The sequence below is a fragment of the Chrysochloris asiatica genome, unplaced genomic scaffold (assembly GCF_000296735.1).
Source record: "Chrysochloris asiatica unplaced genomic scaffold, ChrAsi1.0 scaffold00004, whole genome shotgun sequence".
Taxonomy (NCBI): domain Eukaryota; kingdom Metazoa; phylum Chordata; class Mammalia; order Afrosoricida; family Chrysochloridae; genus Chrysochloris; species Chrysochloris asiatica.
The window spans coordinates 7,825,553-7,842,638 of record NW_006408522.1 but is presented as its reverse complement, the minus strand read 5'-3'; the positions used below and the strand labels follow the sequence as shown (position 1 = coordinate 7,842,638).

Genomic DNA, 17,086 nt, shown 5'->3' with positions numbered 1-17,086 from the left:
GATAGATACACTTCACTGTTTTTGTTTTGCTAGGAAACCCAGCTTAAGGCAATATAACGTCAAAGTTTTGCTTCCAATTAGTCAGAGGGTGAATCTCCACTTGTCTACTGCAACTGGATTCCCTTGTACTTTGAGCTTTAGAGGAGGAATAGGAGGAAAGCCGTTCACCACCTTACCTATCTTCAAGATTTGCATTAAAAAAGAAAAATCAGAGACTACACAGCTATGAATTCTCTGCCTTCCATTGTAAAGAAAAATAAGTCAGGGGCCTAAGGCACAAAGTAGGGCCAATCCCCAAGTGACACACTGAGAAGTGAATCATGTCCAGCCTGCTAGCTAGCTTGTGATGAGAGTTAACAGAGCCTGACAGAACCTGGGTCCCATATTTAATAACATCTAAATACCAATATCTTCTTCTCATAAGAAAATAATTTTAAATGACTTCCAGTATTCCTTTCAATTCCTTTTTAATTAGTTCCAAACATTAAAGAGAAAGGGAGAATATGCAAAATGAGTTGGAGTAAAAGGTCATTTATGATTATTTGGGAGTAGGAAGATAAAAACTGTTTTTTTTAGAGTACGTATGTTTTTGGCTTCACTTTTCTCAATTTAAAATAAACAAAGGTAAATTAATTCTGTGGTATAAAATATCTATACCATATGAAAAATCAGAATTAACTACTTAATATGCACTGCTTTTGTAACCAAAAAAACCTGTTGCAAACTAGCAGCTAGTTAAAGAAATGCTAAATACGAAAGAGGCAAAATGATAAGAAAACCACAAGTCAGAAGTATAGATGGCTTTGATGAGCATCTCCTTTTCCTACTTGGACTTACAGCATCATAGATGACCTCCACAGGCTGAGACTGAACAACCAGGGTCTGGTCAGCAGGATTACTCTCTGGATTGCTTTCAAACTCAATTTTAAGCAAGGATGATGCAGTATCACCAATTGAAGCCACAAGTGATGGTATAATATTTCCCTGCCGCAGTCCTGTTATATACCAGTGTTCTAATTTTGCTTCTACCCTATAATACAATCAGAAGAAAAAAAAACAAAACAAAAAAACCCACAGTAATATAAGTAAGATCTATTGACATGTAAAGAGTGAAAATATAAATTTTCCTTTAAAAATTCTGAGAGTCAGAATGATGCCCACTATCCAAGGTTGAAGTTCCAACTCCTAAGCCTTGGTTCATTTATCCTCACAACTGTTTTTCTTTATGTTTTGTTCATTCTATCTAAAGAAAAAAACCTACTGGAGCCAACTCCAGAGCTGTGCAGGTATTCCAGTCACTGCTGCACAAATGGAAGCCATCCTTTACTCACAGTACTCATCTCTTGTTTCCATGCCACTCTGATACCCCCTGGCTACATCCTGCTTTTCTGAATCCTCTAAGCAAGTTCTCAGCAGCTAGCCGACACCTCAATTCTCTTACACCACAACTGAGCATGTGGAGCACTAAGTCTATTTAGTTTTACAACAGTTCTTACCTATATGAGCTGTCTAATGTGTGACATGGATGTTGTTGCTATCGTTAGATTGGTTTGGACTCCTAGCAACCCCACAAGACAGAGTAGGACTGCCCCACGGGGTTTTCTAGGCTGTAATGTTTATGAGGGCACACTGCCAGGTCTGTCTCCTGCAGCCTCTCGGTCAGCAGTCAGTGCACCAACAAGCTCTTTCTAAAATGTTAACACAGTTCTTCACTTCAAAACATTTTAATCTGATTTTATTAACCACAAAATAAACAATCTTGAAAGCTGAAGCTTAAAGTATGTATTGTTTTCAAAGTATCGAGCCTATGAAAATAGAAAAAAAATAAAATTACCCTAGCATTGTTGTTGTTAAGTTCCAACTCATAGCGACCCCATAATAGGGTTTCCAAGGAGTGGCTGGTGGTTAGCAGTCCAGTGCTTATCCTACAACACCACACCAGGACTCCTTAGCACATATAAGGAACAAGGAATTAGAGAACTACTACTCATCAATTTTCTTTGTTTTTTTTTTTATTTTACTTTGGCAAACAAGTAACAAAAAAAAATGCCATTTCAGCCACTTTTCACTGAACAATTCCACAATATTAATAACATTCACCAACCAAGCCATGCACCTCTTACCACTCCCCATTTCCACAGCTGCTAAGCATGCAAACAGAAACTCAGTGCTCCTTCAGGGACACCTCTAGTTCTCCCCTCCCTCCAGACCCAGGGGATCACCAATCAACTTTTGCGTCTATGTATTTATATGTGGCGCTGTAGGATAAGCACTGGACTGCAAACCACAAGGTTGGTAGTTCTAACACAACAGTTGCTCCTCGGAAACACCATACAGGGTCGCTGTGAGTTCAGAACAGACCTGACAACACTTACCAACAGCTGTTATAAGGAGGATCACACAATAGCTGTCCTTTTGCATCCAACATAGATCACCCAGCTATGAGTTCAAGGTTCCTCCGTGCTGTGCTATCAGGTTTTTGTATAGTGAGTAACACCTTTTTTTGCCAAAATCATGACTAGAATTTAAAATGAGACAAGCAAGTTTTCCAATACTTACTTAAGGGCTTGTGCTCCTGGCCGCTGAGATACTTTAGTTCCTAGGCCAATTATCTGAATTTTTAGTATTTCAGGAATGTTTTCTTTTTCTCTGATTGTAACAGACGTGCTCACTAACTTTAGTGTCATTATATGGGCAACATACTAAACAGAAAAAAATGAAAGAATTGTTAGAGAGTAATCAAACACTACTTTCTTAAATAATAATTTCTTATTGAAACTGACTGAATTATGCAGTGACGTAACCAACAGCAAGCAGATATTTTTATAAGGAATTATAGGCACAAACATTCAACTTCCCATTATCTTAGTTTTAAAGTCAGAGACAACGAAACAATGATGAAGTAGTTTGTGGCATACGGACTAAATTCAGTTGTCACTAAAGGAAACTAATTGAGACCAATTTTCTGGTTGAGGAGAAAAAAATCTGGACAAAATATAAAGATCACCTTGTTTGATGGCTCTGAAAAGTTTATCATATACCCACAAAACACAAAAACAAAACATTCCTGATCCAAAACTGCTGGGCCAAGATTAGCGGTAGGGCAGAGGATGAGGGAGATGACCTTGGAATTTTGAGAAAGTGCTTCCCATAAATGCATCAGAAAACTGAAGCGGACACACACAGCCTAGAGGCAATGGAACTAGACTAGCAGGATAGAAACTTGAGAGCAAGTCCCATCAAAGGGTACGGGCACGGATGAAACTCCCTGACTTTTCATTAGGCAGCAGAGGGTGGCCCCACGGAAGCTGAAAACAGGCAGACACCCACATTGTGTACCACAACTTGAAATCATCGCAGTCGGGGTATGTAAGTGCAGCCACTATGAGAGCAAAACTAGTTTGCTTTGTTGTTGTTAAGTGCCATCAGGTAGATTCTGACTCATAGTGACCCTGTACATGGTTTTCAAAAACCAACCGGTGGGTTTGAACTGCCAACTTTGTGGTTCACAGTCCAGTACTGATCCTACAGTGCGCATCAAGAGTAAATAAAATAAAACACTGCCTGAAAGCATCTTATACACTTCCCGGACTTCTCCTGTCCTCACTTCAGAGAGACATACTGTATTCATTGTTAAAATGTTAATGGTCACTAGTTCCCCCTTGAGGCCTGGTCCCTGGGTCATATAGTTTCTGATATGGAGTAGCCACCTAGGCAAGCAGGCCCCAGGAGAGTTATCATGTACTACCTTCTGATGTGTTTATCGAGACACAGTGACCACCTTGTGAATTAGTGTGATTGCTAAAATGATACAATTATAACCCACATGCATGTTGTACTAATTGTCAAAACTAGTATAAAAATTGCTCGTAAAAAAGAATCGCTGAACTAGTCTCTTTCTTTGTTTATCTGGAGTGTTTGTTAATTGGACTTAACTGCTCCAGAACATGGGACCCACATTTTGGGGTGTTGTTGATAAGTGTCATCAACTCAGTTCTGAGTCAGAGCGATCCTCTATAGGGTTTCTAAGGAGCAGCTGGTGGATTTGAACCACCATCCTTGTGATTCAAAATCCAGTGAATAATCCGATAGCATCGCACCAGGTGTCCAAGTTTTGGAGTAATAAGTCCTTAGAAGAAAATTGAACTGGTCACAAGTACAAACAATTCAAAAATGCAGGTAAAACGTCACTCTGAAATAAAATATCTATCTCAGAAGTAAAATACTATATTCCACATTTCTAAAATTTTAAAAATCCTGTATTTGTAAAAGTAATGTCCAGTCTGTGTGTACACACAAATTCACAGAGAAACCAGGCATCATGTATTAGATGCAGATTTTTAAATGATTATGCTTACAAGTTCAAGTAGATATAAGACAAAATTGAGTATAGTGGAAACAACTGAAAAAGAACCAAATTGAAATTCTAGACTGGAAAATACCTAAGCAAATTAAGAACACAATAAACAGATTTAGCAGTAAAACAGAAACTATTAAAGTGAGAATTAGTGAACTGGAACATAGGTCAGAGGAAAACATTCCAAATGAAATATGAATGGACACAGACCATATTGTCTGAAATACAGAGCAGACAATAAAAGACACATACGATGCTATGAAAAGCTTCAACTATACACATTGAAAGTGGATTGCCAGGTCATTCTTCCTAGTCTGTTTTAGGCTTGAAGGTCTACACCCATCATAAAAAACAACTAACAGACAGAACTATAATAAAAATATAAATTGTAATTGGCAGGATGTGACAAAAAGCATTTAACAATTAATTAAATACAGAGTGAAACAGAAACAAATGATTAACTATTTTAAATCAATTACTTAAAAATCAATAACTTCCTTAAACCAATTCAAGATAATACAGTAAAATGAAGCAAAATACAACTCAGTTCATCTAAATGATTACCTGCTTAGGTAAAGTTAGGTTGTGGCTGCTCTCACTATAGCCAATAGCAGTGAAGAGCTGGGCTTTTTCCTCTGCACTCATAAGGTCCTCAATAGCTACAAAGGAAAGACTTGTTTCAGTTTTACAGAAATAATCTGAGTCAACCCAATTTAACCCATGTCCTAAACTCAACAGATACAACTGCTAACGCAAAACTTCTAATATAATACTTTAACTAGTTAGTTAAAACAAACATATTTGCTTGCTTATGTAAAGAAAAAGTTAAGAGACACCATGAAGGAAATTCAGTATCATATTCAGAATTCCTAGGCATTCAAAAAACTTAAATATAAATTAACAATCAAATATCCACATAATGGGTGACAGTAAGGAATGCTAAATACTGAAACACAAATAATTATTCTCAAAAAATTTACTTAGATAAACACAGAACTGTAACAGCCTAATGTGATTGTTGAAGAAATAGTTAAATGACATTTTAAGGCTTTATATTTAAATACCACATGAGCTATTATGTAATGTACATGATGTCTATTTCAAAGGTATTTTAAAATGAAATCCAATTAATTGACTAAGATATAACTTACTTGTTTTTTCTTAAACACAATAAATTATTTGACTTTGAACTTACTTTCAGTAATGGAAGAGTCTTCATCTTTTTTCTTAGATTCCTTCTTACCCCAAAACCCACTAAACCAGCCTCCACGTTTATCTCCTGTGTCTGCAGACTTTTTTCTTAACTTCTGCCCAGACCGAATCACCTAAAAACAATTTTTTTTTAATTTAATTACAAAATAAATGTATTTTTCCTCATATTTAGGTATAGTGAGATAAGAGAAAAAAAAAATTTTTTTTAAGGTTTTTATTGTGGACTGAGTGAAAGTTTATAGGGCAGATCATAAGTTTTACATTCAACAAATCATACACCTTGCTTCACTACAATGATTATAATCCCCTCCATGTACCATCAGTTAACAGTATTTCTTTCTATTCACTTAAGCTCTTTTTTTCTTTTTTCAAACACTCAGGCATATATAATAACTTACACCACCAAAGGGTACTTTCTACAAGTCTGCCTTCTGGCCACCAGCTCTCAGTCCCTCTCTTCCCATGAATCTAGAGTCCTCAGCTGCTCCCTCTCTCCATGCCCCATCTCTGCCTCCATCTCTGATTATCAATGCTCCTCTGGAGAAGGTCTCGCATTCCACTTGTGCTCTTCTCCCTTGATAGTCCTAGGGTCCTCTGTTTCTGGACTGTTAGATTAACTACTCCCCTGTTTTTGTTACAAAACTTCTATCTTTACAATTGTGACAATTGCAATTAGTCATGATAACAATTACTCACTAGTGAATCATAAGACTCTTACCCCATCTCTTTTAACCAGACCCATCTTGTCAAGATGAAAACTATTCAGTGGTGACTCTTTCTTAGTTTATTAGCTATTATAATTAACTATTTAGTTTATTAAACTAAACTCCCCCTTGAAACCTTGTAAGCCAGTCACTTCGTGCCTTTATCGCCCCTAGGAAATGGTTCATTTTTTATCACTACAACATTAGATTAAAAACAGGCAAGAAAAGACAATTTCTTCCTAGATAATGCACAAACAGAATAAACCAGTATGGGTTAGTTAATGTTGACACAGTGTTGACTTACTTTCAACACTTGAACCCTACTGATAGTATTTTGATGAGACTGCATTCTTAGCAGCAACATACTTAAGGTTTCAAGTGAGATTTTTCTAAGCAATGTACCTTCCAAATTTGAAATTCAAAGGATATAAAGACTTAAGGTTTATAAAACAGTAAGTTCTCAGAAAGGAAGATGCTAGCACATCCCCCAAAAGCATCAGTTTAAAACAGTTCTATTTTAGGTGTGGCACTGTAGTATAAGCACTGGAGTGTGAACCACAAAACCGGCAATTCAGACCTACCCGCTGGTCCTCAGAAACCCTGTACAGGGTCCCTATGAGTTGGAATACATGCAAGAGCACTTAACAACACAACAGCATACACTACTGGTTTGCTAACTATAAACATTGAAAGGTGTGGGAAGAGGAAAGGGAACGGAACATATGACTAAAAATACAGTCTTAGACTTGATTTTCCACTGCCCTTCTCTTTGTCCACTTTTCAGTAAAGATGCTGAAAATAAAAAAACAAAAACAGAGGTATACTGAGAATAAAGTAATTTAGACTATATGTAACTCACACCAAACAACTTTTTCCTAATAGGTTTCGGTAAGAGAACGTGGATAAGAGAAGATGAGTGGTTTTTAACAGAGTTAATTATGATTGTAAAAACTTAGAACTCCAAGAGGGGAACTGGTCAGTTTGGTCATTCTGCTGTTTATAAACCGAGCCATCTCAACGCAGAAAAGGGAGATGTCACTACCATCAAGAAAGAAGAGCTAGGAATGAGTATATATCCTTTGGATCCCAAGATCCCTGCTGCCTGAACTTCCTCTCGATACAGGGACAGAAAGCTGTGACAACCACAGAAACTGAAAAGGAGCAACAGAGGAGCAGCAGCAGCAGAACCAAGACCCAGAGCATGAGACAGAGCAGCGGGTTTCCGACCCACAGAGTGAGTACCTTCAGGCAGGAGACTCACTTGTGAAGAGGGGTGCCTCCAGACACTAATTAGGGAGCTAGGTTTGTTGACCCAAGGAGCCAGAGCTGAGCATGTGAAGGTGTGGAGTGCCCACTGCACATCTATCCACAGTGCCAAAGGATATACTGTGCAAGCAGGGTAGAGGCCCAGAGGCCTCATGGCTGAGAAGTCAAGGACCAGAGACAGGTGTGTCTGACCAGATGAACTGTGTCTTAGCATTTCTGATCCTGAATTGTAACCTATTAATTTCCCTAATAAATCTATAGCCATGAGTATTGTTTGTGTGGAAAGTGCAATGAACTACTAAAGCCAGCAGCGACACAGAGACTGCCATGGGAGGAACAGCTGGTGTCCGCATTCATAAGAAGACTGGAGGGTGGAGGCATGTCTGACCCCCGCCACGTAAGAACTGCCAAGGATTGATGCTGATAGTGATTCTCCTCCTGCCCCCTATGAAGTCAGAGTCAAAGGATGGCAGATGTATCCTGTACACTTTTTCCTTTTTTTACCAAGATGAAACCTGGTTAGTTTGGAAAAGACACCCAATTGAATGGGTATTATCTGGGCTTTTCAAGAATCTACTACCAATTCTTTTAGGGGAAATGCAAACAGCAGTTTTCCTGTATGTCGACAAAAAAACATTTAAAAACGTTACAAGAATTAGCATTTAAAAGTAAGAGAGCTGACAAAGAACGATACACATCATACACTAATACTGGTTTTGATGGTGCACTAAACTAAAAGCTGTGTAAGCTGGAAACCTGTGAGAGAACAAAAACTCAAATATTCTCTAAAATATGCGATACAATAGTAGCACGACTACATTCTGTCAAAGGCAGAAAACTTGCAAGACCCAGAAATACAAGGCAATCCCATGGAGTTCTGGCTCTCACAGACGTTACCACATAATTATGTATGATGTAACCATTAGGGGAATGACAAAAAAGGATACCAAGACTTCTATGAACGCTCTTTGCAACTGTCTATAAATATATCTATATATATAACACATACACTAACACATCACATAAATGTCTGTGTGCATATGCATTCCCAGTGTGGCGCCATAAGATAAACACTGGACTGCTAATCATAAGGTCAGTGGTTCAAACCCACCAGCTGCTTCTCGGTAATGCTATACCAGGTCGTTATGAAACAGAGCTGACTTGAAGGCACTTACCAATGACATACATACTATATCATGTATATATATAACATGCATGTACATATGCATATATACACGGGAAGTGTGGTGGCTCTCTAGGATACACACCCACAAAGTCACCAGTTCAAGCTCAGCCATTCAAAGGAGAAAGATGAAGTTTTCTGCTCCCACAAAGATTTACAGTCTAAGAAACCCTATACAGACCTGCACTGAGTTAGAACTGACTCAAGGGCATTTAACAACAAGATGCATATATGCACACAGTGTTGCTGTTGTCAAGTGCTGTCGAGTCCGTTCCGACTCATAGTGGCCCAGTATAGGGTTTCTGAGGAGCAGTTGGTGAGTTTAAAGCACCTACCTTGTGGTTCAAACTGACCTTGCAGTCCAGTGTACTATCTTGCAGCCCCCACACCAGGATTCCATACACAACAATGCACATACAATAAACAGTATAAATTTAAAAACCTAATATGATATGAAGAGGAATACAGAGCCATTTCATTTTTCCTTTAATACCCCCTCTGCCACCTTCATTTCCTTCTCTATCCAGCTAAGAGTCCATGGTAAATAAATTCAGTCAACCCCCACACCTGTATGAGGTACCTTCAAAAAAACTCACAGAAATATTCCATTATCTTTTCATTTCATTTTTCCAAAGACTTTTTGAAACCCCTTCATTTTAAAATCCCTGACCCCATGGATTTTCCGTGATAGTGAAATTCTGGATGATCCTAATTATGTTCTCTTCACCTATATTCATCTTTTTTGTCCACTACATTCAGTAATTCATCCACTTTCTTCAGTTTTCAAACAACTGGTATTTAGACACCCAATTAAGCTAAAGTTCTTTAAGTTAGGAAGGAAGGAATTCTAATTCACAGAGAAAATGTGTAGCAGTAGCAGTTGTTTCTTAAAACATTCATACTTCATGACCAAAGAATTGTACCTTAGGAAATGTGTCCTTAAGAAAATAAAAGATTTTTCAGAAAATATATAAACAAGATATTTATGTGAGTGTTACTACAAATTGAACATAACCGGAAGGAACTAGTGAAGCAAATTCTAGTATATGCATATGGGAATACTAGTCAGCTATGTAAAGTGATGTTGAGTAAATTATTCCCCCACCACTGAAAATGGCAAAACTAAATTAAATTAAGAAGGAAAAAGGAAGATGGAAGGGGAGGGAGGGAGAAAAAACAGCAAGTTAAAAGCCTTCTCTGAACTCCACATTCTCACCAGTTACCACTTCATTTATGTATTCCCCTCCCACCAAAGTATCATCCTGTCGACACTCACCACCTCTAACTTCTACTCTGTGAGGGGGCTTCAAAAAATGAAGAAAATAATGGAACTTTTCTATAAACTTATGGAAGGCCCTCTCAGATTGCCTTGTCTCACCCCCATCAAGGCTTATGTTCACACGCCTCTACAAAACTGTTCTTGAAATGACTTCTTTATTGCTCCATCCAATGGGAAAGTTTCAGTTCCAATACGATGACATAAGCTCACCACAGTCCATCCTTCCTGCTAATAACAATCTAAAATTCTGGGCAAAGTAGCAAAAAAAAAAAAAAAAAATCTACCTGAAAAGTAAGCAAAAACAAGCAGATAGTGGAGTGGAGTCAAAATCTGGAACATTCTAGGGTGTCCTTGCCAGGATCTCTTCCCTCTGATGTTCTTGTCCATGCAGAGTCCCCTACTCTGAGAATGGGCATAAGCTATGATTCAATTCCAAGCCAAAGGATACGGCCACAGCAACAGGATGGCTATGACTATGTGAGTGAAGTTGTAGGGCTCAGCATGCCAGAGTTTCTCCCTGCCTCCTTGGGCTTGAAGCACCCACCTTGTGGAATATTTACAGTGAGAAGTCCATTTGCCTCTCCATGCCAGAGTTTCTCCCTGCCTCCCTGAGCCTGAAGCACCCACCTTGTGGAGTATTTACAGTGAGAAGTCCATTTGCGTCTCCATGCCAGAGTTTCTCCCTGCCTCCTTGGGCTTGAAGCACCCACCTTGTGGAATATTTAGAGTGAGAAGCACATTTGGCAAGGAACTGAGGGTGATGTTTATAAATTGAGAGTAGCCTCTGTCCAAAATCCAGCAAGAAAATAAATGTGCCAGGCACTCATGAGATAAGAAGAAGATATGCAGCTTTATAAACAGGTTCACTCAAATTTTGAAAAAAAAAGAAAGGAAGGAAAAGAAAGCGTGAGAGAGAATCAAATAGGAAAGAGGGCAAAAGAAATGAAAGAAAAGTAAATGAAAGGGAGGCTAAAATATAAATAAGCAGGCAAACATGCATGGGAAAACAAACTAGGAGCCTATAGCCAAAAATCTAAACAGCAGCATTCTGAATTGCTAGGATTAGGAATGACTTTCATCTACTTTCTTTTGGGTTTTTTCCAATTTTTGCTTGTTTTTGTTGCACTCATGTTAGTGGTTTTTTTAAGTCATCCAGTTCATTTTCTTCTAAGACTGAAACAAACAGTAACAACACAACCTCTTATTTTCACTTGAGAAAATCTCAGCAACTTTCCAACCATGAAACTTGGATTCTTAATCTGTGGCTTAAAGAAGTGGTATTAAGATTTAAAATACAGAATCACTGCTAAAAGTATTACCTCAACTTGTGTCTGTTGCCTTGCTAAAATGATGTTAAAAACATCAAGGGTCTTCTCCAAGTCCTAAAAATCAAAGAGACACTTTTAAACAAGTAAACTGCTCATTTGATGAAAAAAAAAAAAAATTTCTTCTATGATATTAAACTTATCTAGTCTGTTAACAATACTAATCAAATTATAAATTTGAACATACACTTGGTTTTCAAGTTTTTTTGCTTATTTCAATAAGGGGAAACAAGTTTTAAGAAAATAAACCTTTATTAATTGTGTTATAAAAATAAGATTTTTTTCCATAGGATTATCATCACCTACAGATACTGTAAGTACACAAAGACTGGTCTACATTCTTTTACAATTATTGTACTAAAGGAACAATCAGAAAGATTTTAAAATTTAAGAATACAAAGTTCTGCAAATCAACAAGTAAACTAAAGAAGAAAGTGATCTGCTAAGTTTACATAAAACTGGGTGTTGCTGGTTGCCAAGGAGTCACTTCCAACCCTAGGGAGAATCTAACCTTCACTGGGTGACCTGTGTGCCAGATGTTTGATGTAGTAGCCCATATAATTCTAACAAACTGCGAGAAGAATGGTGTCCCCATTTTATCAACGAGAACACTAGACATGAAAGATTAAGATGCTATGCTTGTGTGCATGACCACACATTGGGACGCTGCCAACTCAGCATTTGATTTCAGATTCATATAATTCAATACCTATAATTTTTCTAATATACCATATAGGTGGGTCACTACATACTAGTAGTTCAATATAACCAAAATTTTTTCTTCACATTATGAATCAGTTACAGAAATAATTCTATAACCAAGATTAAGTGACATTAAACAAATTATGTATTCAATGTATATTTTTCTATCTTTTAAAAGGAGGTAACTGACACTCGTATTTGAAGAAAGAAAAATGTCACTGTTTAATAAATAACACTTTGAATACTTCAAAAAAGCCACTATCATACATAAATATAGGGCTTTTACAAGCAAAGCAAATTAAGACATATCTACCTAATAAGGAATCCTGGTGTGGCACTGTGGGTAAAATACGCCAGACTACAAAGCTGTTTGAACTGCAAGGTCGGCGGTTCAAGCTGCTCCTCGGAAACCCTATACAGGGTTGCTATGGGTCAGAACTGACTCAATGGCACTTAACAACAACAACAACCTAATAATAGGGAATACAATGGCGATGTACGATAAGTACTGGACTGTACTTGTACCACCACAAGGTCGGTGGTTCAAGACTGCCAGTCACTCCATGGGAAAAAGATTAGGCTTTCAGCTCTGGCCAAGATTTCCAGTCTCAGGAACCCTATAAAGGGTCACCATGAGTGGGAACCTACTAGATAGTATTTAACAACAGTAACAAACTAATAATAAACACATATTTGGACATTTCCGCTAAGGAGTTTCTAAGCAGTACTGTGAAATTCAGACATATTCCCCCAAATAGCTCAAATAGATAAATAATCTCATCTAATCTAGACGAGGGAAAATGTTGTTGTTGTTTTTTAAATAGGGAAACTGGAAAAAAATACTTTACATTTTCCCATAAAATTCTCTCAAAACAGATTAGATCTGTTTCATTCTAAAATTATATTTTGAATCAAATTAAATGCAGGGAAATGTCCATCAATATAAACATTTCATTAGACTTCATACTAGAAGACGTGGAGACAAATAATAACTTTCAAAGATTCACCTGGATTTGTTTCTGTATTTCTTCTGAGACTTTAGTCTGAGTTAGCTTGCATTTGTAGACACTTTTGTAACTCTTGAGCAACTGCCTATGACTTCTTATGTTATTCCATGACCACATCTGTGTATACCTTCTTATGTGAACTTCAAGAACAGAATCAATTGCGTATTTCCACCTGCAAATCAAATTTTGTTAGAGACCATTTGAATATGCTCCAAGAAAAGCAAGAAAATAGCTTTGATTTTTAGATCTAACCATCAAAAGTTTTGTTCTTATGAAGTGTCTTCCTATAAGAGCTCCGTAATAGTATTTCAATTCCTCAGTACAATTCTCTGACTTACACAGACAGAAACAGGAGGAAATCATTCCAGAGAGAGAGTATGCCAAAAGCAAAATCATAAAGACATATTTGCATGTCGTAGAAAATTAATACTATTCCAGGACTGTTATAACATTGATTCCATGTGGGTGAGTAATGGACAGTTGTTGTTGTTGTTGTCGTTAAGTGCCGTCAAGTCGGTTCCAACCCACAGCGACCCTGTATAGGGTTTCTGAGGAGTAGCTGGTGAGCTTAAACCGCCAACCTTGCAGTTCACACGACTTTGCAGTCTGGCACATTAACCCACAGCGCTACACAAAAAAAAACTGTTTGAAAGTCTTAAATGCTAAGAATTTTAAAGTAATCTAGGATGAGGTCGCATTTAGGGAAAAATTAAGTATTAAAAAGACATTCATCTCTTCTTTTAAAAAATAAAAGGGGGGGCTGTGCTAGATTAGATGTTTTTTCTGATAAGGCGCTATAAGTTAATGCGCTGAACTGCAAAATCAGTTTGAACCACAAGGTCGGCAATTCAAGTTCACAAATAGCTTCTCACCATGGGTTAGAACCAACTCGGCGACACTTAACAACAACAACAAAGATCTCTTAACTCTAGGAATTCCAAGCTACAACAATGTATGATTCTCATAAAAATAAAAATAAAAAATTTTTAATTCTAACTTACCATTGTCGACAATTCGTATGAAGTGGTAAACAAGGTTTATATTTCCTATAAGGGGCATTTCTAACCATATAGTCCACTGACTCCAAAAGGTCAATCATACTTAGATACTGTCAAAATAAAAATAAAATATTCAGTATACTGCACATGTGATCAAGACCACATGTCACTGATTTTCAATCAAGAACAATTCCACATTCCCTTAACAATAAATATCACTGTTGCCTGGTAACATAATAATATTCGTCATTTCATCAAATTTAATATACCATTAATTACAAAGTTATAGCACTACTTCCAAGTTGTATTATAAAAGTTAAAGGTGCAAATTACCTCTGTCATCCCACCAATAATAATAGATGCTCTATATTTAGATATGCTAAAATGTGGGGAAAAAATGTGCATCTTGGGAAAAAGAAATATATCCTCTGGCTGTTGACACGGAATTTACCTGTTTCTAAAACTACATATTCTTCCTCTAGACCACTGTTACACCAATAGTCAGTTATGAGCTGATTTTCAAATCACTCCAGAAAATTATTATATGACTAAAGAAAAGCAAAGCTATCTCAGCACCCAACTTTATCACCAACACAGCAGCTCTGTGGATGTAATAAAATGGGAAACATTTACACAGCTAGCAGGGCTAGAGGTAAGAGACAAAAAAGAGACAAACCTAGCTTCTCCCCTCTCCAATTTGTAAGTAATTCTACCTACGGGTTATCATGGGGACTATTAAGCACTTAAAATGTTGCTAGTCTGAACATTAATGTAAGTATAAAATAAACTATATATATATATATAGTTTGTTTTGTTTTAATTTATCTACAAGCCCTCATTATTAATTTCCATACTGACTGCATACCAAAATTATATTTTTTCACATATTAGGTTAAATAAAATGTTATTAAAATTCACTTCATTTTTCTTTAAACTTTCCTAATGTAGCTACGAGAGAGAATTTTACTTATATCTATGACTTGCATTGTATTTATTGGACAGCACTGGGCTAGAAGCTCAATTAACTAAATGTCTGGCCCTCCTTTTACTTGCAACTCTCTAGGTCCATTATCCAAACTCCCTGGGCATATATATAATCAAGCTTGGGAAACAAATAATGAGAAAAAGCTACAAACACAGCTGTTCTAACAATTAGATAAATAATATTTAATTTCAGAGTGTTAACTATTAAAAACTGAGAAAGGAAAAATGCATTAAAATCTCCCATCAGGACGGAAATAAAGTTATTTACTAGTTTGATAAGCTTCTCCAACATTTAGAAAAGGCTCAGACAATAAGTATTTAGAAAAAGATCATGTAATCTGAAGCTATCTCTTAAACTCAGTCATTTTCTTATTTTTAAAAAATGTTTTTAATTAAAATCTATATAATAATCAAAAAGAACCATCAAAACATTGAAGGAGAAGAAATAACCACAAAGAATAAAAGGATCCAAGTTAGAAATGTCCAACTAAATCTCACCTGAACCTTGGTCAATTCAAGGGCAATATTTTGTACTTCTATGCTCCAATCAAGTTTGGGTGTTTTGAGCTCTGTTTCTGCATAAGGATTCATATAAAGTTTTGCAGAGGCTGATATTGGCTGAAAAACTTAAATCACATGGGAAGACATAAGTTATATTTATATGCCCTTATATATAAACTTTTATAAAACATTATGACAGCACTTGTTATTCTGAAAGTAAAAAAAATAAGGAAAGAAAATTATCAAATATATGTACAACAAAACCACTACAAAAACAAAAACAAAAAAGCATTTAAGCATCTACATATCATCATAATAATAATCATCAACACTGATAGCTAAAATCAAAGTTTCCTAGGAAGAAACTGGTACCCTGTGTTTCTATATAAAAAAAAACACAGAAAACATATGATCTATTCAGAATCTTTATGAAAATAGGCTTCTGCTCCTTGCTATAAATCATGTCATACTTTATTATTCCTTAAAAATACTAGTAAAAAGAAGAAAATGAAATTGTATGTCTTATTTAATCAGTGACAGAATTTAGGAATAGAATCATGAATAAAATCCAAATTACACAGAAAAAAAATTACGTATTACTTCATGATTTTCAAAATGATGTGTTAAATATATAATGTTAGAATCAACTAAAGAAAATATTCCTGATGTTGAAAAGTAGTATGAAAAGGTATATTGTGAAAGATGACAGGATGGTAAAAATAAGATAATATATTTTAACTATGTATAGTATCAAAATTATATAAGTTGTGATAATTTGCAGTAATTACAAATCGCATAAGACTGTACAAAATGTTAATTGAATAAATAATAAGGTTATTTATTATAAGTAGAAAATACCTGTTAATGAAATGGTTGATTTTCTGAACTAGTTTTTTGGATTTTTTTTTTTTTTTCAAGTTTTTATTTTAGATTGAGTGAAAGATTTTCTGAACTAGTTTTAACAAAACTAAATGCTTTCACAGACTAGCAATATTAGAAATCTGTGTCATCATCAAGTACTGCTGTCTATGAGCGAGCAGTTAAGCCCTTCACTACTAACCAAAAGGTTGTGTGTTCAAATTCACCCAGAGTTGCCTCAGAACTAAAGGCCTAGTGATCTTCTAAATAGTCAGAGCCAACCATAAAGATGCAAATCAAAACAACAATGAGATACCACCTCACTCCAGCATTGATAGCAAAGTTCAAAAGAACGAAAAACAACAAATGCTGATAAGGGTATAGAGAAACTGGGACCCTCCTACATTTACAGTAGGACTGCAAAATGGTTCAACCACTCTGGAAAACAGTATGGCACTTCCTCAAAAAGTTGGAAATATAAATACCCCGTATGACCCAGAAATCCCTCAACTCGGTATTTGTTATTGCTAAGTGCCGTCGAGTCGGTTCCAACCTACAGCGACCCTGAACAGGGTTTCTAAGGAGCGACTGGTGAGCTTGAACCACTGACCTTGTAATTCAAACAGCTTTGCAGTCTGGCACATTAACCCACAGCGCCACACCAGGACTCCCTACTCGGCATATACCCCCCCAAAATAAGCTTCATTAAT

At 36.4% G+C, this 17,086-nt stretch overlaps 1 protein-coding gene across 4 annotated transcripts in view; it reads right to left on the bottom strand.

Moving 5' to 3' along the window:
- VPS13C (vacuolar protein sorting 13 homolog C (S. cerevisiae)) overlaps positions 1-17,086 on the bottom strand; it is a 249,499-nt gene that overhangs the window by 174,117 nt on the left and 58,296 nt on the right. For all 4 annotated transcript variants that reach the window (XM_006831581.1, XM_006831578.1, XM_006831579.1 and 1 more), the window contains 8 exons: positions 15,516-15,643; positions 14,037-14,143; positions 13,036-13,207; positions 11,321-11,383; positions 5,553-5,682; positions 4,922-5,016; positions 2,560-2,702; positions 838-1,030 (listed from right to left, as the gene is read on the bottom strand). In XM_006831581.1, the coding sequence (XP_006831644.1) occupies positions 838-1,030; positions 2,560-2,702; positions 4,922-5,016; positions 5,553-5,682; positions 11,321-11,383; positions 13,036-13,207; positions 14,037-14,143; positions 15,516-15,643 (1,031 nt within the window). The remainder of the gene's footprint in view (positions 1-837; positions 1,031-2,559; positions 2,703-4,921; positions 5,017-5,552; positions 5,683-11,320; positions 11,384-13,035; positions 13,208-14,036; positions 14,144-15,515; positions 15,644-17,086) is intronic.